The sequence below is a fragment of the Anomaloglossus baeobatrachus genome, chromosome 9 (genome assembly GCF_048569485.1).
Source record: "Anomaloglossus baeobatrachus isolate aAnoBae1 chromosome 9, aAnoBae1.hap1, whole genome shotgun sequence".
In the NCBI taxonomy this organism is placed as follows: Eukaryota; Metazoa; Chordata; class Amphibia; order Anura; family Aromobatidae; genus Anomaloglossus; species Anomaloglossus baeobatrachus.
The window spans coordinates 99,373,038-99,399,998 of record NC_134361.1 but is presented as its reverse complement, the minus strand read 5'-3'; the positions used below and the strand labels follow the sequence as shown (position 1 = coordinate 99,399,998).

At 50.2% G+C, this 26,961-nt stretch overlaps 1 protein-coding gene across 1 annotated transcript in view; it reads left to right on the top strand.

Moving 5' to 3' along the window:
• The window catches only part of THOC2 (THO complex subunit 2), a 279,522-nt gene that overhangs the window by 55,610 nt on the left and 196,951 nt on the right, over positions 1-26,961 (top strand). Inside the window, exons 11-15 of the mRNA XM_075324880.1 lie at positions 4,059-4,143; positions 13,796-13,889; positions 14,237-14,317; positions 15,022-15,118; positions 16,599-16,716. Of these exons, the coding sequence (XP_075180995.1) occupies positions 4,059-4,143; positions 13,796-13,889; positions 14,237-14,317; positions 15,022-15,118; positions 16,599-16,716 (475 nt within the window). The remainder of the gene's footprint in view (positions 1-4,058; positions 4,144-13,795; positions 13,890-14,236; positions 14,318-15,021; positions 15,119-16,598; positions 16,717-26,961) is intronic.

The window sequence follows — 26,961 nt, the reverse complement described above, 5'->3', positions numbered from 1 at the left end:
GGTATGGACGCAGGGGAATGGTCTCTTCACCCGGACGTGTTTCAGGAGATCTGTCGCCGCTGGGGGATGCCGGACGTCGACCTAATGGCGTCCCGGCACAACAACAAGGTCCCGGCTTTCATGGCACGGTCTCACGATCACCGAGCTCTGGCGGCGGACGCCTTAGTTCAAGATTGGTCGCAGTTCCGGCTACCTTATGTGTTCCCACCTCTGGCACTGTTGCCCAGAGTGCTGCGCAAGATCAGGTCCGACTGCCGCCGCGCCATCCTCGTCGCTCCAGACTGGCCGAGGAGGTCGTGGTACCCGAATCTGTGGCACCTCACGGTAGGCCAACCGTGGGCACTACCAGACCGACCAGACTTGCTGTCTCAAGGGCCGTTTTTCCATCGGAATTCTGCGGCCCTGAACCTGACTGTGTGGCCATTGAGTCCTGGATCCTAGCGTCTTCAGGATTATCTCAAGAGGTCATTGCCACCATGAGACAGGCTAGAAAACCAACCTCCGCCAAGATTTACCACAGGACGTGGAAGATATTCTTATCTTGGTGCTCTGCTCAGGGAGTTTCTCCCTGGCCATTTGCATTGCCTACTTTTCTTTCCTTCCTGCAATCCGGTTTGGAAAAAGGTTTGTCGCTCGGCTCCCTTAAAGGACAAGTCTCAGCGCTATCTGTATTTTTTCAGAAGCGCCTAGCACGACTTCCTCAGGTACGCACGTTCCTGCAAGGGGTTTGTCATATCGTCCCTCCTTACAAGCGGCCGTTAGAGCCCTGGGATCTGAACAGGGTTCTAATTGCTCTCCAGAAGCCGCCTTTCGAGCCTATGAGGGATGTTTCCCTTTCTCGCCTTTCACAGAAAGTGGCCTTTCTAGTAGCGGTCACGTCTCTTCGGAGAGTGTCCGAGCTAGCAGCGCTGTCATGCAAATCTCCCTTCCTGGTGTTTCACCAGGACAAGGTGGTTCTGCGCCCGATTCCGGAGTTTCTCCCTAAGGTGGTATCCCCCTTTCATCTCAATCAGGATATCTCCTTACCTTCTTTGTGTCCTCATCCAGTTCATCAATGTGAAAAGGATTTGCATTTGTTGGATCTGGTGAGAGCACTCAGAATCTACATTTCCCGCACGGCGCCCCTGCGCCGCTCGGATGCACTCTTTGTCCTTGTCGCTGGTCAGCGTAAAGGGTCGCAAGCTTCCAAATCCACCCTGGCTCGGTGGATCAAGGAACCAATTCTTGAAGCCTACCGTTCTGCTGGGCTTCCGGTTCCCTCAGGGCTGAAGGCCCATTCTACCAGAGCCGTGGGTGCGTCCTGGGCATTACGGCACCAGGCTACGGCTCAGCAGGTGTGCCAGGCGGCTACCTGGTCGAGTCTGCACACTTTCACCAAGCATTATCAGGTGCATACCTACGCTTCGGCGGACGCCAGCCTAGGTAGACAAGTCCTTCAGGCGGCGGTTGCCCACCTGTAGGAAAGGGCTGTTTTACGGCCCTATCACGAGGTGTTATTTTACCCACCCAGGGACTGCTTTTGGACGTCCCAATTGTCTGGGTCTCCCAATTAGGAGCGACAAAGAAGAAGGGAATTTTGTTTACTTACCGTAAATTCCTTTTCTTCTAGCTCCAATTGGGAGACCCAGCACCCGCCCTGTTTTCTTAGGGATTTTTGTTTTTTCGGGTACACATGTTGTTCATGTTGAATGGTTTCAGTTCTCCGATGTTTCTTCGGATTGAATTTGTTTTTAAACCAGTTATTGGCTTTCCTCCTTCTTGCTTTTGCACTAAAACTGAGGAGCCCGTGATCCCACGGGGGGTGTATAGGCAGAAGGGGAGGGGCTTTACACTTTTAAGTGTAATACTTTGTGTGGCCTCCGGAGGCAGTAGCTATACACCCAATTGTCTGGGTCTCCCAATTGGAGCTAGAAGAAAAGGAATTTACGGTAAGTAAACAAAATTCCCTTCTTTCCCCATAGACTTCTATTAGCGACGGATTGTGACTGATGATGCTGCGTTGCATCCGCTGCGTCGCGGTCAGTCGTATTTTGACTGACCGCTGGGCGGGAGCAACGCAGCATTTAATGTTTGAGTAGCACAATCCGTAGGATTTCGCTGCGCATGCGCTCTCTGGCTCCCTGCACCCGTAACCAGGATCCACATCGGGTTACCAAGCAATGCGCTTTGGTTAGTTACCCAATATTTACACTGGTTACGTGTGCAGGGAGCCAGCGCTGAGCGGTGTATGCTGGTAACCAAGATAAATATCGGGTAACCAAGCAAAAAGTGCTTTGTTTTTACCTGATATTTACCCTGGCTGTGCACGGAGCCAGACACTTCACCGCTCGGCTCCGCCCCCTCCCGCACTCGGCATGTATACACACACACACACCTGTCCTGCAGTCCCCGCGGCACTGACGTCCTCAGTGCCACGGCCCCGCTAGGCTCCACCCACCCCGAACTCCGCCCCCCCACACACAACGGAGTCCGACAAAGAATTCTGTTCTTTTGTCATCCGTTGTACAGCGCATCAGTCACATGCGTCAAGCGACGCATAAGACTGATGCAAAACAACGGAAATGTGAACTTAGCCTAGGTTCACATTTCCGTTAAAATGTATCAGTCACAATCCGCGGCTATGGTAAACAACGCAATCCGTTTAGCGGATTCCGTTGTGTCCCATAGACTTGTATTAGTGGCGGAGTGCGACTGATGACCTTGCGTTGCATCCGCTGTGCTGCGGTCAGTCGTTTTTGGACTGACCGTTGGGCAGGAGCAACGCAGAATGTAACGTTTTTCTGGCTGTCAAAATTAACGCGCTGCGCAGGAATCCGTCGCCATCCGTCAAGCTTGTAATGGATGTCTATGGTGCTGGATTCCATCGTAATCTGTCTTACAACGGAATCCAGTGCTGGATTCCGTCATGCCCTACTGAGCATGCCCAGCATGTTTGGCACACCCACTGGGCTGTCCCAAACACAAACTGATCATGACTGATCCGTCAAAAAACGGACGCATAGCGGATGTAATGGACGCAACGGATGAGTTTTTTCACAGGATTCCTGTGAAAGGAATCCTGTGAAAAACACATCCGTTGCATCAGTTGACATCTAAAAAACAACTGATCATTGCTGACGTACCTGACGGAAATGTGAACCTAGCCTTAGTCGTGCCGGACGGCTGCTCGCTCTAACCTCCTGCATTATGGCTGATCTGTGTGTTCAGTTATCATAGACTATAAGGGGGTCTGAGACTTGGCTCATATATTAGTACAATTTTCCTAGGAAGGAAAGACGTGTTTTTATCATTTGTATATTCCTGTAAAATCATTTCTTTCTATAAAACAATTGTTGCCATAAAAATGACTGAAATGCTTTAATAATGGCTGCCGGATAGAGAACCAGTAAAGCATAACCTGACGCTCGTGTTGGTAGCCACCTCTCTGGATACATACAAATCTCTCCGGCTGCTTCCCGGCACTCATCGCTTTAGTATTCCTGTGCAGCCACTGCTGATAAATGAATGCAGACTGCAGTCCTGTTCTTGCCGAGGGTGAGACGGTCCACTTACCGGAGAGTTATAGACTGGAGACCGCACCTGCTCCTATAGGCTGCGCTAAAAAATGTAATGGCTTCAATCACAGATTGCTATGAAGCAATTACTTCCCGTGCTCATGAGATCCTTAGCTCCTTCATTAGGCGCCGCTCTCATTAAGAGCCATCTTACACTAGTTACAGAAGACTTCCCGTTCTCCAAGTCTTGTACGTTTTATAGGCAATTGACGAAAAATATTTTTATTACCTGCAAATGTTACCGGAGACTTTCTCGGGTATGATAAGATCGTCGCTCGCCGCCGCTCATAGTTTTGATATATAGACAGGGAGCTGCAGTCATTTGCCCTTTTGTGCTTTATTCCGAAGCTTCTACACTTCTGCTTTTATGGATTTCTCCCCCCTTTTTTTACGTTCCACATCCACTTGAGGGTGTTTACGGCCAATTAAATTGGTAATAGCACTTATAAAGCATTGTTATAAGCTTAGCAAATGTTCACTTCTCTTCCCTCTTATTCCTTTCAGGCGTCTAACTAAAGAAAATGTGAAGCCATCAGGACGGCAAATAGGAAAACTAAGCCATAGTAACCCCACCATATTGTTTGACTATGTATGTTTATTTCTTACATAATAAACTACCTGTGTGTGTGTGTGTGTGTGTGTGTCTGCGTGGGCCGTGTGACTGTCAGCAGCCAGAATGGCCTAATATGTTAGTGTTTTTACTGATGCCACATCCTGGTTATTATAGATCTCTGCTGACATCCCCTTTAAGTTTCCTTATATTTTCCATTTATCCTTCTGTGTTGCTTGGATGGGACTTAAAGGGGTTGTCCACTCCTAGGACAACCCCTTCTGAGTCCACTTGTTTCCCTCAGTTGGAATAAAAGACCCTGTACTCCCCTCCCATTCTGGCGCCCGTTCCAGCGTTGCCGGTAATTATGGGGCAGGGTTCACGTGATATTGTGACGTCAAGCGATCCTTGTGTCCAATCACCACTGGCTTCTGTCTCCCCGCCTTCTGACCAAGTGAGTTAACAGGAAGTGACACTGCGACTTACTTCCTGTTGATTGCTCATTTTGGTCTGAAGGTGTGGTGAGAGACGTCAACAGTGATTGGAGACAGTCATCCCGTGACGTCACATGAGCCCCAAACTGCGATTACCGTTAACGCTGGAACGGCGCCAGAACAGGAGGGGAGTACAGGGTCCTTTATTTTAACTGGGGGAAACAGAAGGGAATGTGCTAGTAGTGGACAACCCCTTTAACAGGAACCTGTGGGCTCTTCTTTCCTGTGTGTCTTAGTAAATATTTGCATTCCCCATAGTATAACACTGCCGGAGCCCTGCTGGTCCTCTGTTGTACCTACCAGAAACGTATGAATAAATGGACATTTGGGTGTTACCAGTTAGAGGTGTGTCCGTATAAAACTCAGTGTCCAACTATAGGGGCACACCCGTTTGACATGGGAAACGGTAACACCCACTTATCAATTTATTCAGAGATTTTTTGCAACAACAACAGACAATTCCCTAAAATACAATTAGGGAATTGAGGTATTTAATGTACATACCTGGAGAGCTGTCAGGTCCCCTGTAAGGGTATGTCCACTGGGATTGTAACTCCTCATGGATTCCACTGTGTGCCACTTAGACTACTTTCACACATCCGGTTTGAGCAGTGCGGCTCAATCCGGCTGTGAAACCTATGCAACGGATGCGGCGAAAACACCGCATCCTTTGCATAAGTTTTTACATGCGTCCGGTTGCGGCACGCTACTGAGCATGCGCAGTGGAAGAAACCGCATGCGGCGGCCGGATGCGTTTTTTTCCGCATCGCGCCGCATCCGGCGTCCATAGGCATGCATTGAAAATGCGCAGCAGCGGCCGGATGCGGCGCAATGCGGGTTTTTTTTTGCCGGAGCAAAAAACGTTGCAGGCAATGTTCCATCCGGCCGCGGCATCGGCTAAATCTGCCGCATGCGGCAAAAACCGGACCGAACGCAAGCCCATGCGGCACAATACGGCACTAATGTAAGTCTATGCAAAAAAACCGCAACCGGCGGCAAAAAAAACGGTTGCGGTTTTTCTGCAGAACGCCGTATTGTGCCGCAGAGCAAAAACCGGATGTGTGAAAGTAGCCTTAAAGGGTTAAAATCCTCAGCCTATGTTGACACGCTGCTGATATAAGAAAACGTACAACAGGTGAAATCTCATCAAATTTGCTAGCATTAGATCACGTTGACATAATTTTTTTTTGCCTGTTGTCCACCCCATGTGGAGTAATCTAGTAAAACTGATCATTAGTGTTGAGCGAGTATCTAACTATTCGTACTCGCGAGACTCATATCGAGTACTGTCTAATACTCGCATATTCATTCAGAATAGCGTGTGCAATGCAAGTCAGAGGGGAAAACTGGCAATGTAACGAGTAACCTGAATGCCGTACTATTCGTGCGAGTAGCGAATACTGCGGGATTCTGGTTACTCGTTCCTTTGCGAGTTTTCACCATTGACTTGCATTGCACACGCTATTCGGAATGAGTAGCGCGAGTACGAATTGTTAAATACTCGCTCAACTCTACTGCTCATCTGACCAAACTGATCTATGTATTTTATTAAGTAATATTAAAGTGGCACTGCCACCAGATTTCACACTGAACGTCATTAAAGGGAACCTGTCAGCAGAAATTTCGTAATAAACCTAAAAGATTCCCCTCTGCAGCTCCTGGGCTGCATTCTGGAAAGGTTCCTGTTGCTATTCTGCCCCCTTTGAGAACTAAATAAATAGTTTATAAAGTCTTACTTTTTGTATGCAAATATTTTTTTCTGGACACGGGGCGGGCTCTCTTGCGTCCGTTAGTCGCCCTCCTGCCGCTTTACACGGTCCCCCATTGCTCATTTCCATACTGAGGACCCCGCCTAATGCTCCCGAGGTCTCGCGCATGCGCCGTGTCACTCTCGCGGTACTGTGCACAGTGTGACCGCTGGTGATGTGATTGCGCAGGTGTGAGATTATGCGCGGCGCTGTGATTGTCATCAGCAAATATCCGCCCATAATCTCGTGCCCGCGTTTTCCCCTCTGCCTCCACCGTTCTGAGCAAGCGCTGGCCAGATGAACCCTGTTGATCGGTGGTGTGCTCCGCTCCTCCCATCTATTTCCTGCTTCAGGGAAACATGGGTAAGAGGTGACGTGGGTTCATCTGGCCAGCACTTGCTCAGAACGGTGGAGGCAGAGGGGAAAGCGCGGGCACGAGATTATGGGCGGATACTTGCTGATGACAATCACAGCGCCGCCCATAATATCACGCCTGCGCAATCATGTCACCAGCGGTCACACTGTGCACAGTGCACAGTACCGCGAGAGTGGCACGGCGCATGCGCGAGACCCCGGGAGCACTGGGCGGCGTCTTCAGTATGGAAATGAGCGATGGGGAACGGCGTAAAGCGGCAGAAGGGCGACTAACGGACGCCAGAGAGCCCGCCCCCGTGTACATAAAAAATATTTGCATACAAAAAGTAAGACTTTATAAACTATTTAGTTCTCAAAGGGGGCAGAATAGAAACAGGAACCTTTCTAGAATGCAGCCCAGGAGCTGCAGAGGGGAATCTTTTAGGTTTATTACAAAATTTCTGCTGACAGGTTCCCTTTAATGACCTAAAACAGATAGATATAGAGATAGATATAGATATATATATAGATAGATAGATAGATAGATATAGAGAGAGAGATAGATAGATAGATAGATATAGAGAGAGAGATATAGATAGAGAGAGAGAGAGATATAGAGAGAGATATAGAGAGAGATATAGAGAGAGATATAGAGAGAGATATAGAGAGAGATATAGAGAGAGATATAGAGAGAGATATAGAGAGAGATATAGAGAGAGATATAGAGAGAGATATAGAGAGAGAGAGAGAGATATAGATAGAGATATAGATAGAGAGAGAGATATAGAGAGATATAGAGAGATATAGATAGATATAGATAGATATAGATATAGATATAGATATAGATATAGATATAGATATAGATATAGATATAGATAGATATAGATTATATATATTTCTTCAGCGCTCTATTGGGAGACCCAGACGATTGGGGTATAGCTACTGCCCTCTGGAGGCCACACAAAGCACTACACTAAAAAGTGCAAGGCCCCTCCCCCTCTGGCTATACCCCCCCGTGGTATCACGGGTTCTCCAGTTTTAGCTTTGTGTGCGAAGGAGGTCAGACATCCACGCATAGCTCCACAGATTTTAGTCAGCAGTAGCTGCTGACTATTTCGGATGGAAGAAAAGAGGACACATATAGTGTCCCCAGCATGCTCCCTTCTCACCCCTGGATGGTGTTGTAAGGTTGAGGTACCTATTGCTGGTACGGCGGCTGGAGCCCACATGCTGCTTTCCTTCCACATCCCCCTGAGGGGCTCTGAGGAAGTGGGATCCTGCCGGCCTCAAAGCTCTGACGCCGGGCTCCATCCACAGACCCATTTGAACCTGCTGGATGTGGAGCTGGAGTACCGTTCAGGGACATGGCCCTGCACCATTACAGGTACTCTGTGTCCCCGTACACACAGGCACAGCACACTCCAGACTTGCTGGGTGTGCTAGTGCGCCGGGGACAGTAAAGGGTTACAGTCACTGCAGCTTTGCTGAGTGACTTTGTGTTTTGGGAACTACCGCGCCGGACGCTCCGGGAGCGGCGGCGCGGCTGGGACTTGTAGTTCGCCGGGGACTGGGCGCCGACCGCGCTTTTACGGCGGCGGCGCTTATAACTCCAGTCCCCGGCTTCTGCGGCCTAGTGCCGCTTCGTTCCCGCCCCCTCCCTGTCACTCAGGGAAGGGGACAGGCGCTGAGCAATCAGCAGCGCCGAGGGCTGGAGCCTTTTTACATGCTCCAGCCCTCTCACTGCACACTGTCGGACGCCGGATTCCCGCTCTGCCTTGGGGGCACGCCCACGGCCCGCCCCTACTCACACGAGCTGGGGAAGAAGCCGGCAGCCATTACTGCAGAGCTCGGACTTTCGGCTCCAAGGCAGGACGGTGGCGATCATACACCCGCTTATAGGCGGGCGGTAAGAGGCACACATAGTGCTGACCACGATATAACTGCAGTGTATACATGTGTTGTTTTTAACTACATAGGTCGCTATATGCCCGCTTGGGGAGCGACACATCAGCAGCAGGAAAGCAGGTGTGCTAAAGCACAGGCTTTCTAGGCTGCTTGTTTTGCACGACTGAGGTGTTCATTTGTGTTTATGCTGATATGCTATACATTGCACTGTACAGTCGCTAGTCTTAGCTATATTCTTCTGGAATGGCTAGACTACAGCAGCAGAAAACCAAGGGTGCTGGGGCACAGGTTTTTTTCTATGCTGCTTGTATTGCATGGGCTGCAGTGTGCATTTGTACTTGTGCTTGTATGCTATACATTGCACTGTATGGTCACTCTTCTGGGCTGTATTCCCCTAGATGACCAGTCTACAGCAGCAGAAGAGCAGAGGTGCCAGGGCACAGGCTTCTATGCTGCTTGGATTGCATGTGCTGCAGTGTTCATTTGTACTTGTGCTTGTATGCTATACATTGCACTGTAGGGTCACTCTTCTGGGCTATATTCCCCTAGATGACTAGTATACAGCAGCAGAAGAGCAGAGGTGCCAGGGCACAGGCTTCTATGCTGCTTGTATTGCTTGTGCTGCAGTGGTCATTTGTACTTTATGCCTGTATGCTATACATTGCAATGTACGGTCACCAATCTTGGCTATATACTTCTAGATAGCTAGTCGGCAGCGGCAAAAAAGCAACACAGTTTTCAGTGCTGTTTTTACTACATGGGATGCTGTTCATGACACCGTCCCATTGTGTGCATGCTCCCCTGTAGCACGTCGTCTGCCGGGGTCTCTAGCACTTCGTCTGCCGGGGCTCTACTAGTTGTGGCCAAAGAAACCTCCTGTCAACCCTGTCCATGGACAGGGACGGAGTAGTCATAATATAGAGACTTGCACCCATGGGCAATCTACTTGACCAAAAGGCAGCTCTTCAGGGCTTTGATACTGACATCGCTCTCAATCCGGATACACCGGGTGGTAACGCCATACGGAATGATCCTATACCGTCCATCAATGGAAGGTTGGATCTTTCTCCCTCAGCTCCCCCAGTGGAGATAGGAGACGAACAGGAGAAGTTCCTTTTCAGTGTCTCACGCAGATATTGAGTATTTTTCTGGCCACGCTGACTTCAGAGAAGCAGTCCAGGAACACCACGCTTACCAGATAAGCGTCTTCTCCAAACGTTTTTAGGATACACGTTATCCCTTTTTTCCCCTGACGTGGTCAGCGCTGGACCCAGGGTCCAAAGGTGGATTCTCCAATCTCCAGGCTTGCATATAGAGCCATAGTTGCACTGGAGATGGGGCTTCACTTCAAGATGCCATTCACAGACAGATGGACTCTGGTTGAAATCTGTCTAGGAGGCTATCGGCGTGTCGGTTGCTCCGGCATCCACAGCCGTATTGGCAACCTAACCTTTTCTGCTGTTCTTGCGCAGCTGACCTTGAGCAGGGACATCTGTACCGCAGAGGCGTCCGTAACCCCGCAATGTCTGCACTGCGACTTACCCTGTTAATACTGTCCTAAAAGTACAGTCGAGGTTTCGGTCCTTCCCAAGCTCCGGCAGGTCCCAATTGTCCTCGTGCAAAAGGGCTACAAAACCTCAGACGGGCTCAGATTCCGGCCGGGCTCAATCTCGCCCAAGGAAGGCAGTCGGAGGAACCGCTACCAAGGCGGTCTCCTCAGGACTCTCAGCTCTCTCTCTCTCTCTCTCCGCATCCGCGGTTGATGGCAGACTCCCCCGCCTTTGGCGACATTTAGCTGCCACAGGTCACTGACCGGTGGGTGACGGACATTGTGCTCACGTGCACAGGACAGTGTTCTGTTCTCGTCCTCCGACTCCATTCTTCAGAACGGCCCCACCTCTCCACCGAGCAGATGCCCTGCTGCAGGCGGTGGACGCTCTAAGAGCAGAAGGAGTGGTGATCCCTGTCCCCCCTCGGGAACGAGGGCGAGGGTTTGTACTCCAATCTCTTTGTGGCTCCAAAAAAGGACGGTTCCTTCCGTCCTGTTCTGGTTCTGAAACTGCTCAACGAGCATGCGAACGCCAGGCGGTTCCGGATGGGATCCCTCCGATCCGTCATTGCCTCAATGTCTCGAGGAGACTTCCTTGCCTCAACAGACATCAAAGATGCCTATCTCCACGTGCCAATTGCTACGGAGCACCAACGTTTTCTACGTTTTGTGATAGGAGACGAACATCTTCTGTTCGTAGCTCTGCCATTCAGTCTGGCGACAGCCCCACGGGTGGGCACCAAGGTCATGGCAGCAGTGGTAGCAGTCTTGCACTCTCACGGACACCCGGTGATTCCGTACTTGGACGATCTACTCGTCAAAGTAACCTCCCTCGAGGCATGCCAACGCAGCCTGAATGTTACGCTGGAGACTCTCCAGACTTTCGAGTGGATCATCAATTTGGCAAGGTCAAATCTTTCTCCGACTCAATCACTAACGTATCTCGGCATGGAGTTTCATACTCTATCAGCCATAGTGAAGCTTCCGCTGAACCAGCAGCGTTCACTGCGGACAGAGGTGCAGTCTCTCCTTCAAGGCCAGTCGCACCCCTTAAGGCGCCTCATGCACTTCCTAAGGAAGATGGTGGCAGCCATCGAGGCAGTTCTCTTTGCGCAGTTTCATCTGCGCCAACGGCAATGGGACATTCTCCGCCAATGGGATGGGCAGTCAACCTCCCTGGACGGGAAGTCTCCCTTTCCCTGACGGCCGAGGACTCTCTGCAATAGTGGCTTATTCCCACCTCATTGCCATAGCCCCCATCCTGGGCAGTGGTCACGACAGATACGAGTCTGTCAGGGTGGGGAGCAGTTTGTCTCCGCCACATGGCTCAGGGGACGTGGACTCAGCAGGAGTCTACCCTTCAGTTCGATGTGCTGGAAATCGGGGCAGGGTATCTTACCCTATTAGCTTTCCAAAAGTGGCTAGAAGGGAGCAGATCCGAATCCAGTCGGACATCTCCACAGCGGTGGCATACATCAACCACCAAGGAGGGACACGCAGTCAGCAGCCTTCCAGGAAGTCCGGCGAATCCTCATGTGGGTGGAGGACACAGCATCCACCATATCCGCAGTTCACATCCCGGGCGTAGAAAACTGGGAAGCAGACTTCCTCAGTCGCCAGGGCATGGACGCGGGGGAATGGTCCCTTCACCCGGACGTGTTTCAGGAAATCTGTTGCCGCTGGGGGGGGGCCGGACGTCGACCTAATGGCGTCTCGGCACACCAACAAGGTCCCGGCATTTATGGCACGATCGCGCGATCACAGAGCTCTGGCGGCAGACGCCTTAGTGCAAGATTGGTCGCAGTTCCGGCTCACATATGTGTTTCCACCTCTGGCACTCTTGCCCAGAGTACTGCGCAAAAATCAGATCCGATTGCAGCCGCGTCATACTCGTCGCACCAGACTGGCCGAGGAGATCGTGGTACCCGGATCTGTGGCATCTCACGGTCGGCCGACCGGGGTCACGGAATTCTGCGGCCCTGAACCTGACTGTGTGGCTTGTGTGTCCTGGATCCTAGCGTCTTCAGGATTATCCCAAGGGGTCGTTGCCACCATGAGACAGGCTAGGAAGCCCACGTCTGCTAAGATCTACCACAGAACGTGGAAGATTTTCTTAATCTGGTGCTCTACTCAGGGAGTGTCTCCCTGGCCATTTGCATTGCCTATCTTTCTTTCCTTCCTACAATAGGAGTTAGAAAAGGGCTTGTCGCTAGACTCCCTCAAAGGGCAAGTCTCAGCACTATCCGTGTTTTTTCAGAAGCGTCTAGCACGTCTTTCTAAGGTGCGCACGTTCCCGCAGGGGGTTTGTCATATCGTACTCCCGTACAAGCGGCCGTTGGATCCATGGGATCTGAACAGGGTTCTAGTTGCTCTCCAGAAGCCGCCTTTCGAGCCTCTGAAGGAAGTTTCCTTTTCTCGCCTGTCACAGAAGGTGGCGTTTCTCGTTGCGATCACATCGCTTCGGCGAGTGTCTGAGCTGGCAGCTCTGTCATCCAAGGCTCCCTTCCTGGTGTTTCACCAGGACAAGGTAGTGCTGCGCATCATTCCGGAGTTTCTCCCTAAGGTAGTATCCTCGTTTCATCTTAATCAGGATATCTCCTTACCGTCCTTTTGCACTCATCCGGTTCACCGGTATGAGAATGATTTACGTTTGCTAGATCTGGTGAGAGCACTCAGAATCTACATTTCACGCACGGCGCCCGTACGCCGTTCCGATGCCCTTGTCGCTGGTACGCGCAAGAGGTTGCAGGCTTCTAAAGCCACCCTGGCTCGATGGATCAAAGAACCAATTCTGGAAGCCTACCGTTTTGCAGGGCTTCCGGTTCTTTCAGGGCTGAAAGCCCATTCAACCAGAGCCGTGAGTGCGTCCTGGGCGCTACGACACCAGGCTTCGGCTCAACAGGTGTGCCAGGCAGCTACCTGGTCGAGTCTGCACACTTTCACCAAACATTATCAGGTGCATACCTATGCTTCGGCGGATGCCAGCTTAGGTAGAAGAGTCCTGCAGGCGGCAGTGACATCCCCGTAGGGGAGGGCTGTTTTGCAGCTCTAACATGAGGTATCTCTTTACCCACCCAGGGACAGCTTTTGGACGTCCCAATCGTCTGGGTCTCCCAATAGAGCGCTGAAGAAGAAGGGAATTTTGTTACTTACCGTAAATTCCTTTTCTTCTAGCTCTTATTGGGAGACCCAGCACCCGCCCTGTTGTCCTTCGGGATTTCTTGGTTGTTTGCGGGTACACATGTTGTTCATGTTGAACGGTTTTTCAGTTCTCCGACGTTATTCGGAGTTAATTTGTTTAAACCAGTTATTGGCTTCCTCCTTCTTGCTTTGGCACTAAAACTGGAGAACCCGTGATACCACGGGGGGGTATAGCCAGAGGGGGAGGGGCCTTGCACTTTTTAGTGTAGTGCTTTGTGTGGCCTCCGGAGGGCAGTAGCTATACCCCAATCGTCTGGGTCTCCCAATAAGAGCTAGAAGAAAAGGAATTTACGGTAAGTAACAAAATTCCCTTCATATCTATATATTATATATATATATATCTATATATTATATAGATATATATATTATAGATAGATATATATATTTTATTATTATTATTATTTTTCTGCTTTTCAACTTTTTTTTTTTCTTTTTTTCAGATACTTTCACAGATTCAGAAATATGACAATTTAATAACCCCTGTTGTAGATTCGCTGAAATACCTCACTTCTCTGAACTATGACGTCCTTGCATGTATCCTTTCTGCAAAGCCTTGAGGCATGCTGCCAATATTCCAGGAAACGCCGTCCATTGCTGAGGGGAAAGTGAAGAGTCCTCTGCAGTCATCATCGCAGAGACCCCTTTTAATTTGCTTTTTAGTTGTTGCAATGTTTATATTTAAATAAAATAAAAATAAAATGGCCCCTTTTTGTTCTGGGAATATCTGTAGGCAGAATTGACCTCTTATGATGATGGGTGGAGTGGTATGGTGGTGGTATCGGTGGGTGATGATTAGGCCTGCGGTAGACTCGGATATTAGTATGTATATACTGTATGTGTAGCACTATATACTGGCTTATCTTCTTTAATTGTACGACCAGATTGTATAATTGAAGCACTTGCGAATCCGGAGAAGGAGAAGATGAAGCATGACGACACCACAATCTCCAGTTGGTTGCAGAGTTAGTATACATTTTCCTTATTCTTGTTATTGATGGGATTTTCTTATGTTTCCACAGATTATGACTATTAGATTACCAGATATGGTCACCATCACAATATGGCAATCTGTAGAAATCCCTATGGCTTGGAAGGGATTTTCCCCTAAAATCTGCCACCCTCCAGACCCCACTGATGAGCTGTTATTGGCTCCGGGAGCTGCTGGAGTGAGCAATGTGAAGGAGCCAATCGGCACAGTCTCCAAGTTCTGCAGATCACCTCCTGTTCCTCTCTATATACTGATGCTCTACATTAATGCCTATGGATTTGGGATGGGAAGTCCTAAAAGATACTGGAGGTGTCCCAGTAATTTTGTCTATTAAAGGTTCTCTGTGCTATAGCTTTGTCCAGAGAAAGCCAAATTGTAATATTCGACGGCGACTAACCAGATGTATGGCTGTCCATGTAATCCAGAGACTGTGCGGGTTCTGCCAAGCCAGGAGCTCCTCTGATGGAGGATGGTAACCGCGTTAGGACAGGGTAGACCTCTCCTTCTTCTCTAACACATTGCTAGGATAGAGGGGAAAACAAATCCGCTCCTCTATATCTATTGTTACGCCATGGATCTTGGATGCACATCCGCCATTGTCTGGTGTCCTACGTTGCCTCTTGTCACAGTTCGGGCTCGGTATCTTCAGTAAATGACTTGTACATTTTTATATTCCAGGCTTGGCTAGCTTTTGTGGAGCAATTTTTAGGAAATATCCTGTTGAATTGGCCGGCCTTCTACAATATGTAGCAAATCAGCTGAAGGCTGGTAAAAGGTAAGGGACTTTCTATTAAAGAGTTTGTCCACTACTATAACATTGATAGCCTCTTCTTCGGATAGGGCATGAATTTCTTATTATTGGTGGTGCGACATCCCCGCCAACCAGCTGTTTTTGGTGTTGGCGATGGCCCGAACGGCACAATTATGGAGCTGTACTGCTCCGCCTACTGTATATTGGCCGCGGCTGGGTACTACCCATATTGATTTTAAATAGGGAGCGGACACTATATAATAGACGGTGCTGTGCAGCTACATAATTGTGCAGTTCTGCCCAAAACCGAGAACAGCTGATTGGCGGGGATCTCGCACTCCCACCGATCAAACATTGATGAGCTATCTAAGGATAGGCCATCAGCATTAACGTAGTGGACAATGCCTCCAAGTCAGTTCTATGTTGTTTAGGTGTGCTTGATGAGGGGTGGTTTAGTGTCATTTTATCAGGATGTAGGGGCTGCAGTGTGGACTATGGCCCCTCACTATATGTCATGTCACCGCTGCTTATCCATATGTGGGTCTGATACTGTAGTGTAGACTATTCATTAAATGCAGACCTTTCTTCAGCTGAGGGCCACATTCAGACTGAACCAACCACAAGGGCCACAACAAAACATTCCAAATATCACAACTAGTGCTAGGTGAATGGTAACTATTTGTGTTTTGGATTTTGCTTACCGAATACTGACTACTATTCCAGGAGTCGACACAACAGGAAAAGTGCTCGGGTTCCCCATTGACTTGCATTAGGTCTTGTGTGAGGAATACTGGAATAGTACTTTGGGATTCGTTACGAATAATCCGAACCCGAATATTTACTATTCGCCCATCACTAATCACAACACAAATGTCTAATTGGTGCTGGATCCATTTCCAGGACTCCCACTTGTCAGGAGGATAGATAAGGGTCTCTACTCGTCACAATCCAGACATGTAGAGGCCATTGATCCAGCTTTCTCCATTGTGGATTGTGAGACGCTGACACGATCATGTCCCTTCTTCCACAAAGTACATGAGCAGCAGTCGTGCATAGTATTACACTACTCCATCTACCCCCTACCAAGATGATGACGTGGGCACACGGTGCCCCTCCAAGGCCACGTTCACACATTTCAGAAATCTCATTCATTTTGCTTGGACAGTGAAATGTGGCATTTTTCTCTGCAAAAACGCAATGTGTGAGCATACCCCTAACATGGAAAATACAGCTCAGCAGGCATTACTGACTATATACTTGTGGGCTGCACATTCGGGCATCAGGGGCGGCATGTGCCCCCCGGGGCCCTGATTTACAGCATACAGAAGCCAGGTCAGCCTCTCGGGACACAGCGCTTCCTCCAAGGGCACAGTAATGCCAGCACGTTCTCCTGTTTGTTGTCCTCTAATACGAGTTGTTTAGGAGCGATGGGTATAAATGACTAAGCTTTATTTGACTGTGAGCCTAATGCAGCATTATTTTCACCCTCACATTTTCTTTTCAGCTTTGATTTACTAATTCTAAAAGAGGTGGTGCAAAAAATGGCTGGCATAGAAATCACCGAAGAGATCACAATGGAGCAGCTGGAAGCCATGACAGGCGGAGAGCAACTTAAAGCTGAGGTGAGAGAGATAATGTGCCGCCTGCTGGTGCTTGTTACAACCGCACATATAGACCCGGCCTCATGCGCTCTCCTACATTATACCGCTCTGCACGCCACAGACAGCGGTGTCATTGGCAGACTTCCGTGTGTTATAGCGCTTTGTCAGATTGCTCCTGGTGACCCAATAAATATTCTACTGTGTACACTATTATTCCATTAGGATAAATAAGACCGACTATTCTGTATTCCCTGAGGTAAAAAATATATTATGTAAGCACTATACATAATAGAAGTACAAATAAAACATCATGATCTTGTTTTTTGGGGTCCTGTTGTAATCCTTGTCCCCGTCCCAACATAGGACATAATACTGTCTCCATGGAGCAAGTTATGGCTTTTAAACTAAGGGATGAAAAAGCTCAAATTGGCTGTGATGGGAAAGGGTTAATCATTCCTGTCCTTTTACATAAATGGGACCCTGTCACCTACTCACCTGCGGGGCGGTCTGATGCGGTAAGGTCTGATGGGCGTCGCTGCTCTCGGGTCTGGTGCCTCATCTATTCTTGATATCGCCATCCTCCTTGTTTCATGTGGATGATGTGTCCTACGTCAGGCACACAGAGTCCTCCATTGCGCTCCTGCGCATGCGCACTTCTCTTTACCCTGCTGAGGGCACAGCAAAGTATTGTAATGCACAGGCATGGGAGGTCTTTGACCTTTTCCCGCTCCTGCGCATTACAATACATTGCACGCGTCAGGTACACGAAGCAAGGAGGAGGACTACGATTGCAAGGATAGAGAAAGCGCCGGACCTGAGAGCAGTGACACCCATCACACCCTACTGTACTGAACCACCCTGCAGGTGAGTAGGTGACTGCTTCCCTTTTAAAGGAGAATCTGTCAGGTTAAAAAAGTGTTATAACCTACAAGCAGGAGCCTGTGTGAGCGAGTAACCCCTTCCTACCCATCCTTTTCTTTTAATAGTGTGGACTTTGAAAGCAATAAAATACGTTTCTTTGTCGCTCCATTGGGAGACCCAGACAATTGGGTGTATAGCTTCTGCCTCCGGAGGCCACACAAAGTTATTACACTTTAAAAAGTGTAACCCCTCCCCTCTGCTATACACCCTCCCGTGCATCACGGGCCCATCAGTTTTATGCTTTGTGTTGAAGGAGGCACACATTCACTCAAGCTCCACATTTTAGTCAGCAGCAGCTGCTGACTTTATCGGATGGAAGAAAAGAGGGCCCCTCACAGGGCCCCCCGGCATGCTCCCTTCTCACCCCACTTTGGTCGGCGGTGCTGTTAAGGTTGAGGTACCCATTGCGGGTACAAAGGCTGGAGCCACATGCCGTTTTCCTTCCCCATCCCTTAGGGGCTCTGGGAGAAGTGGGATCCTAGCCGGTCACCAGGCACTGGGACCGGGCTCCCTCCGCAGCCCCTGTGGGAACCTGACGGACAGGAGACTGGATGTCATCAGGGACAGGCCCTGCTTCTCTGAGGTACTCTGTGTCCCCTTGGGGACGGCGCATAGAGCGCCTGTGGATCGGACACTGCAGCAGCTGCGCTGTGTTTGGGGCCGCCGGGACTACCGCGCTGACCGTGCCTGTTTGCCGGCCGCGCTTATAACTCGAGTCCCCGGCTTTTGCGGCCTAGTACCGCATATTCCCGCCCCCGGGCCTGCCAGTCAGGGGCAAGGGCGGGACGCTAGACTGAACGTCAGCGGTGAGGGCTGGAGCATACTTAGTATCCTCCTCCCCCCTCACTGAGCACCGTGGGGCACCAGATTCCCGCACTTTCTAAGGCACGCCCACGGCTCCCTCCTCCTCACAGAACGCTGGCAGCCATTATATCATCGCTGCTGCCGGAGGAAAACTTCAGATAGAGCTCATAACTCTGGGAGGCCCAGGCAGGGAATCTGGTGGACACACAACCGCTGGCGCGGTCGGTAAGCCGCACCTGTTACAGGTGCTGGCCCCCCTGGGTGCCGCAGTGTATATATATATATATATATATATATATATATATATATATATATATATATATATATATCCATATTGGGTATACATTTGCTCTGCTCGGCTGCAGTATTTGCTTAGCTATATACCCTCACTGTTTGCTAAGAGGAGATAACAGCATGTCGTCTGCAAAAAGCAAGGGTGCCAAGGCACAGGCTTATTTTGCAACTTGTACCTCTTGTGCAGCTATGTTAACTGCAGGATCCACCTACCCTCATTGTGTGCAATGCTCGGCCTCTGTGACACTCACTCAGCCGGAGCCTCAGGCACTGGTGGGACCCTCGGCTCAGGTAGAACCACCGGCTGTTACTGTCCAGGTGGCAGGGACAGAGTTTGCAGTGTTGGCTGAGAAACTCTCTGAGTCCCTTTCACAATCCATGGCTCAGTCTATGGACAAATGGTCTGCTAAGATACTTGAAGCTTTGCAGTCCAGACCGGTAACACAGGCCCCGGGCACTGTTGAATCATTGACCCCAGGCCCCCCTCGGTTAGAGCAGCAAACTGCTCCTGAGGTGACACATAGGTCCCACGGGGAGGACTCCGACTCGGACGGTAGTCACAGACCGTCTAAGCGGGCTCGCTGGGGACCTTCATCCACTTCATCACGCTGCTCAGGGTCTCAGCATGAGGACTCTCTGGAGGATGAGGCGGACGTTGCAGCTCAGGGCTCTGATCCGGACGGTGCTCTCAATCTTGATACACCTGAAGGAGACGCCATTGTAAATGACCTTATAGCGTCCATTAACCAGGTGCTAGAACTTCCTCCTCCAACTCCACCTGTTGAGGAGTCAGCTTCACAACAGGAGAAGCACCAGTTTAGGTTTCCCAAACGTACAAGGAGTGCTTTTTTCGATCACTCTAACTTCAGGGATGCTGTCCGGAAGCACAGAGCATATCCGGACAAGCGCTTTACTAAGCGCCTTAATGACACACGTTACCCCTTCCCACCTGATGTAGTTAAGGGTTGGGCTCAGTGTCCCAAGGTGGATCCTCCAGTCTCTAGGCTGGCGGCTAGATCCGTGGTATCAGTGGCAGATGGCTCATCGCTCAAAGATGCCACTGACAGGCAAATAGAGCTCCTGATGAAATCCATCTATGAAGCCATAGGTGCGTCTTTTGCTCCAGCATTTGCAGCCGTGTGGGCACTCCAAGCTATCTCAGCTTGTCTCTCTGAGATTAAGGCGGTCACACGCACCGCTACTCCGCAGGTCGTGTCTTTGACTTCTCAGGCGTCGGCTTTTTCGTCCTACGCCATGAACGCGGTCCTCGACTCGGTGAGCCGTACAGCGGTAGCATCCGCCAATTCGGTGGCAGTCCGCAGGGCCATGTGGCTACGCGAATGGAAGGCAGACTCTGCTTCCAAGAAGTTCTTAACCGGTTTGCCATTTTCCGGCGACCGCTTGTTTGGCGAGCAATTGGATGAAATTATCAAGCAATCCAAGGGAAAGGACTCGTCCTTACCCCAGTCTAAACCGAACAGACCTCAGCAGCGAAAGATTCAACAGAGGTTTCAGTCCTTTCGGCCCTCAGCCAGGTCCCGTTCCTCCACGTCCAACAGGTCACAGAAGGGCCAGAGCAACTCTTCTGCATGGCGGTCTAAGTCACGTCCTAAAAAGACCGCCGGAGGAGCCGCCCCCAAGGCGGCCTCCTCATGACTTTCGGTCTCCACAAACCGCATCCTCGGTCGGTGGCAGGCTCTTCCGCTTTTGCGACGCCTGGTGGCCACATGTCCAAGACCGATGGGTGAGAGACATTCTGTCTCACGGTTACAGGATAGAGCTCAGTTCTCGTCCTCCGACTCGTTTCTTCAGAACATCTCCGCCCCCCGAGCGAGCCGATGCACTTTTTCAGGCGGTAAACACTCTGAAGGCAGAAGGAGTGGTGATTCCCGTTCCACCTCAGGAACATGGTCACGGCTTCTACTCCAACTTGTTCGTGGTGCCAAAAAAGGACGGATCATTCCGTCCCGTTCTAGACCTCAAGCTGCTCAACAAGCATGTGAGCACCAGAAGGTTTCGGATGGAATCTCTCCGCTAAGTCATCGCCTCGATGTCACAAGGAGACTTCCTAGCATCAGTCGACATCAAAGATGCTTATCTCCATGTGCCAATCGCTCCCGAGCATCACCGCTTCCTGCGTTTCGCCATCGGGGACGAACACCTTCAGTTCGTGGCACTGCCTTTCGGCCTGGCGACAGCCCCACGGTCTTCACCAAGGTCATGGCAGCAGTGGTGGCGGTCCTACACTCTCAGGGCCACTCGGTGATCCCTTACTTAGACGATCTTCTAGTCAAGGCACCCTCCAGGGTGGCATGCCAACACAGCCTGACCGTCACTCTGGAGACTCTCCAGAGGTTCGGGTGGATCATCAATTTCCCAAAGTCAAATTTGACACCGACCCAATCGCTGACTTACCTCGGGATGGAGTTTCATACCCTTTCAGCGATAGTGAAGCTCCCGCTGGACAAACAGCGTTCACTACAGACAGGGGTACAATCTCTTCTTCGGGGTCAGTCACACCCCTTGAGGCGCCTCATGCACTTCCTAGGGAAGATGGTGGCAGCAATGGAGGCAGTTCCTTTTGCGCAGTTTCATCTGCGTCCACTTCAATGGGATATCCTCCGCAAATGGGACAAGAAGCCGACGTCCCTAGACAGGAACGTTTCGCTGTCACGGACAGCCAAGACCTCTCTTCAGTGGTGGCTTCTTCCCACTTCCTTGTCAAAAGGAAAATCCTTCTTGCCCCCATCCTGGGCTGTGGTCACGACGGACGCGAGTCTGTCAGGGTGGGGAGCGGTCTTCCTCCACCACAGGGCTCAGGGAACCTGGACTCCGACAGAGTCCTCCCTTCAGATCAACGTTCTGGAGATAAGGGCAGTGTATCTGGCCCTAAAGGCGTTCCAGCGGTGGCTGGAGGGACGGCAGATCCGAATACAGTCGGACAACGCCACGGCGGTTGCGTACATCAACCACCAGGGCGGCACTCGCAGTCTTCAAGCCTTCCGAGAAGTTCAGCGGATTCTGCTGTGGGCGAAAGCCACAGCCTCCACCATCTCCGCAGTTCACATCCCGGGCGTAGAAAACTGGGAAGCAGATTTTCTCAGTCGCCAGGGCATGGATGCAGGGGAATGGTCTCTTCACCCGGACGTGTTTCGGGAGATCTGTTGCCGCTGGGGAACGCCGGACGTCGATCTAATGGCGTCTCGGCACAACAACAAAGTCCCGGCATTCATGGCTCGGTCCAAGGATCACAGAGCTCTGGCGGCAGACGCGTTAGTTCAGGACTGGTCGCAGTTTCGACTGCCTTATGTATTTCCTCCTCTGGCACTGCTGCCCAGAGTATTACGCAAGATCAGGTCCGACTGCAGTCGCGCCATCCTCGTCGCTCCAGACTGGCCGAGGAGATCGTGGTACCCGTATCTGTGGCACCTCACGGTGGGTCAACCGTGGGCACTCCCAGACCGACCAGACTTGCTGTCTCAAGGGCCATTTTTCCATCTGAATTCCGCGGCCCTCAACCTGACTGTGTGGCCATTGAGTCCAGGCTCCTAGCGTCATCAGGGTTATCTCAAGATGTCATTGCCACCATGAGACAAGCCAGGAAACCAACGTCCGCCAAGATCTACCACAGGACTTGGAGGATCTTCTTATCCTGGTGCTCTGATCAGGGTTTCACTCCCTGGCCGTTTGCCTTGCCCACTTTTCTTTCTTTCCTTCAATCCGGAATGGACAAGGGCTTGTCTCTCGGCTCTCTCAAGGGACAAGTATCGGCGCTTTCCGTGTTTTTTCAAAAGCGTCTAGCCAGGCTTCCGCAGGTCCGTACGTTCCTGCAGGGAGTTTGCCACATAGTCCCACCTTACAAGCGTCCGCTAGAACCCTGGGATCTTAACAGAGTTCTGACGGCTCTCCAGAAGCCACCTTTCGAGCCGATGCGGGATGTCCCTCTATCTCGCCTTTCGCAGAAGGTGGCCTTCCTAGTGGCAGTCACATCACTTCGGAGAGTGTCTGAGCTAGCAGCGCTGTCATGCAAAGCCCCCTTCCTGGTGTTTCACCAGGATAAGGTGGTTCTGCGTCCGGTCCCGGAATTTCTCCCTAAGGTGGTATCCCCGTTTCATCTCAATCAGGATATCGCCTTACCTTCTTTTTGCCCTCATCCAGTTCACCAATGTGAAAAGGATTTGCACTTGTTAGATCTTGTGAGAGCACTCAGGCTCTACATTTCACGCACGGCGCCCTTGCGCCGTTCTGATGCGCTCTTTGTCCTTGTCGCTGGACAGCGTAAGGGGTCGCAAACTTCCAAGTCAACCTTGGCTAGGTGGATCAAGGAACCGATTCTTGAAGCCTACCGTTCGTCTGGGCTTCCGATTCCTTCAGGGCTGAAAGCCCATTCTACCAGAGCTGTAGGTGCGTCCTGGGCATTGCGGCACCAGGCTACGGCTCAGCAGGTGTGTCAGGCGGCTACCTGGTCGAGTCTGCACACTTTCACAAAACACTATCAGGTGCATGCCTATGCTTCGGCAGACGCCAGCCTAGGTAGGCGAGTCCTTCAGGCGGCAGTGGCCCACCTGTAAGAAGGGACCGTTGTTTAGGCTCTTTTTTATCGAGGTATTCTTTTACCCACCCAGGGATTGCTTTTGGACATCCCAATTGTCTGGGTCTCCCAATGGAGCGACAAAGAAGAAGGGAATTTTGTTTACTTACCGTAAATTCCTTTTCTTCTAGCTCCTATTGGGAGACCCAGCTCCCGCCCCTGTTCCCTTCGGGCTGTTGTTCTTTTGTGTACACATATTGTTCATGTTCAATTGTTCTTTTGGTTCATGGTTTCAGTTCTCCGAACATCCTTCGGATTGAATTTACCTTAGACCAATTTATAAGTTTCCTCCTTCCTGCTTTGGCACCAAAACTGATGGGCCGGTGATGCACGGGAGGGTGTATAGCAGAGGGGAGGGGTTACACTTTTTAAAGTGTAATAACTTTGTGTGGCCTCCGGAGGCAGAAGCTATACACCCAATTGTCTGGGTCTCCCAATAGGAGCTAGAAGAAAAGGAATTTACGGTAAGTAAACAAAATTCCCTTCTTTATTACTTACATACCCCCTATGTAAATAGCATAGATCTCTAGCCCCATGGGCGTCGCATTGCCCTGTGAGTGTTTGCATGTTTTCCGTGGTATCACGCCCCTGTGGGTGTGATATCTTGGCATTTACATGAGCGACGTCACGTCTGCTTCTTCAGACTCTCGCGTGCGCACTTGCCATTCTCGCTGCTTCCTCATCCTGGTGTTTGCTGGTCGGCTTCTGACGCGCACTGCGCATGCTCAGAAGACTCCTGCGGTTCCTGTCATGCGCAGTGCGTGTCTGAAGCTGACATGTAAACACCAGAATGAGAAGGTGACGAGAATGGTAAGTGCTCACGCGAGATTCTGAAGAAGCAGACGTGACGTCGCTCATGTAAATCCATGGTATCACGTGATCTCATGGAAAGCATGAAAACGCCCACAGGGCGATGCGACGCCCATGGGGCTAGAGACCTATGCGATTTACATAGGGAGTATGTTAGTAATAAAACATAGATTTTATTACTGTCATATTACACACTATTACAAGAAAGAGATGGGTAGGAAAGGGTTACTAGCTCGCACAGGCTCCTGCCTGTAGGTTATAACGCTCTTTTGACCGGACAGGTTCTCTTTAAGCTAAAACTGCTTCCAATGCAGAGAAGAGTATATGTCCAGGATGCGTCTTGATTCACATGCTCTATAACTGCTTTTCCACTCTTTTTCTGTGGGTGATTTCTTTTTATCGTCATTCTGCCATCACTATAGGTGCTGGGTCTTTCAGTTGCTAATATCCAATAACTTGACCTGATCAGAGAGTGCATCTGTTATGTCTATATGCAATTTGCAAAGCAGAGGGACCACACGTCCCCTACTTCTTATAATGGTGTTTTAGCTTCTCTGCTGATAGATGGATTACACCTAGTAACAGGCGGAGGACAGCGAGATAGACAAGACTTTGACGTTATTTGTTTAGGAGGTTAGACCCCTAAAGTCTATAGAGTGCCTATTTAGCCCACTGTGGGCCAAGTTGTCTGCAAAACCCGTAAACCTTTCAATGGTGGCAGAAAACCATGGCCAGCCACCTTGATCATTCCCGTAAGATCTGCTGATCCCATGGCTATTTCTCAGGAAATGAATTATTTTCTTTGTTAGATTTCTTGCAGACTGAAATGGATGTGTATTTTCTGATTTTATTATTCATTTATCTTCATTTATCTGGAATGGTTTGGAAACGTCTTCCTTGTTAAGCATTGCAATACTCGTGATGTACGGATACTGGAGTAATGGCCGTCCCTATGTGCAGCGTGGCTCGGTGCAGCTTCTTATAGGGCTCAGGAGCGTGTCTTCTGATGTGCGTCTCATGCCCCGAGTAGCGGGCTGATTGTTGTTATCTAGTGCTGAGAGCCGTGCTGAGCCTTCACAGCGGTATATCTGACGCCGGCAGTGCCAGCTGACACAGCAGGACGGAGCCATGCATCTGTCTGATTGCACAGATCACAGCCATACTGTTTACTTCACTTTATTGATTGGGAGGCTTTGACGAATAACATGGCAGCCGTCCGATAAGCTGTGAGGTCGGGAAATGGCATGGAGCGTGCATTGTAACCCTTTTAAAGGAGCTTGAATTCTACTTTAAAAATGCCACAAGGGAAATATTGCTTCTATGATCCTGCTCTGTCTTCTGTACAAGCCATTAAAGGGGTTTTTGGTTGTAATGTTCCTGACATGGCCAGCAAAGGGTTACATATACTCCCCTGCTTTAGTGCTTCCTCTCTGCCACTGCTCTGATCTTACTAGCTCATGACTACAGCTGACCGCTGCAGCCAATCACTGAGTTCAGTGGGTATACAGATATAGATGGTTCTGGATGCTGAGCTCAATGACTGCAGATGTAATGTGCGTGGTGCTGATGGATTGTAATAGCAGGGGTGGGTTGAGGGGGGGCTGCAGCAGGAAGGGGCTGATAAGTGCATATAAAGGCATTGCTCTTAAACCAACTTACACATTTTTAGAAAGCTTTGCTTGTCTTGTAAAGCACTCTCAGACCAAGTTACTCTTAATCTAAGGTTCCACTGTATTTGTATCCTTTATGGTTAATGTGTAAAGCCTATATGTCCACAGGGTATGGATGCTGTGTGCAGCAAATTGCTGGGACCACCATTGAGCATTGCAGATTATGGACATCCGTTGCCTTATTACCTGCCTATAAGGCTGGGGCTACACGGGGACTACTGCGATCCCCTTGCATGACACTCTGCTCACGCTGACAGTACAGCAGAGCCGAGTGTCATGCATGTGTCCTTGCAACTGAGGTCCGTTCGTGCGAGCAGACCTCAGCTGCGGGGGGCGGGCCGGCACTCAGGAGGGGAGGGAGGGATTTATCAGCCTCTCTCCTGCGTAGCCGGCTATTGCCATTCTCGCACTGCACTAGCGGTACACCGATGTACCGCGAGTGCAGTGCGATTTTTCTCTCGCCCCATTCACTTGAATGGGTGCGAGAGAAAGAGTCTCGCATTACAGTGGCAGCATGCTGCGATTGTTTTCTCAGGCCGATTAGGGCTGAGAAAATAATCGCTCATGTGCGCTGACACACAGGCTAGAATTGGTCCGAGGGGAATGCGATGTTTTATCGCACTCCACTCGCACTGTTTTTCTCGCCGTGTGGCTTAGGCCTAAGATTTGTAGTGGTCACACGTGCTCATGTATGGTCCCTTCACTCCTCCTCTTGGGAGTGGTGAGGTCTTAGCCCCTGGAAACCCAGCGATCATACATTTATCACCTATGAATAGCTGAGATGTGTTGTATAAGGGGCAAAGCCCTATAGAGGGTTTTATCACCTTTTTTAAGCTGTTTTAACACACAGGCTCAGTGATGAATGAAATCACAAGCAGTGCTTTACTTCTCCTCGCTGGGTCGAGCACTGCCTCTGTGTCCAGATCATTGTTGATCAGCTGCAACAGTGACGCAACTCTGTAGATGACACAAGCCACTGAGATCAGTGATTAGCTGCAGCGCTGTCAATGCTGCAACCCATCAATAAAGGCCTGGGCAGCAGTGAAGAGGCAGCGCTGGACCCAGGGATGTCCATGTCTCCTCCATTGTTAAGGGCATGACCTATAACAATCCCGGTAAGTAACAGTAGGTGTAGGTACATGTGCCGAAATGTTGGCCAAGTGGAAGGAGGCTGCC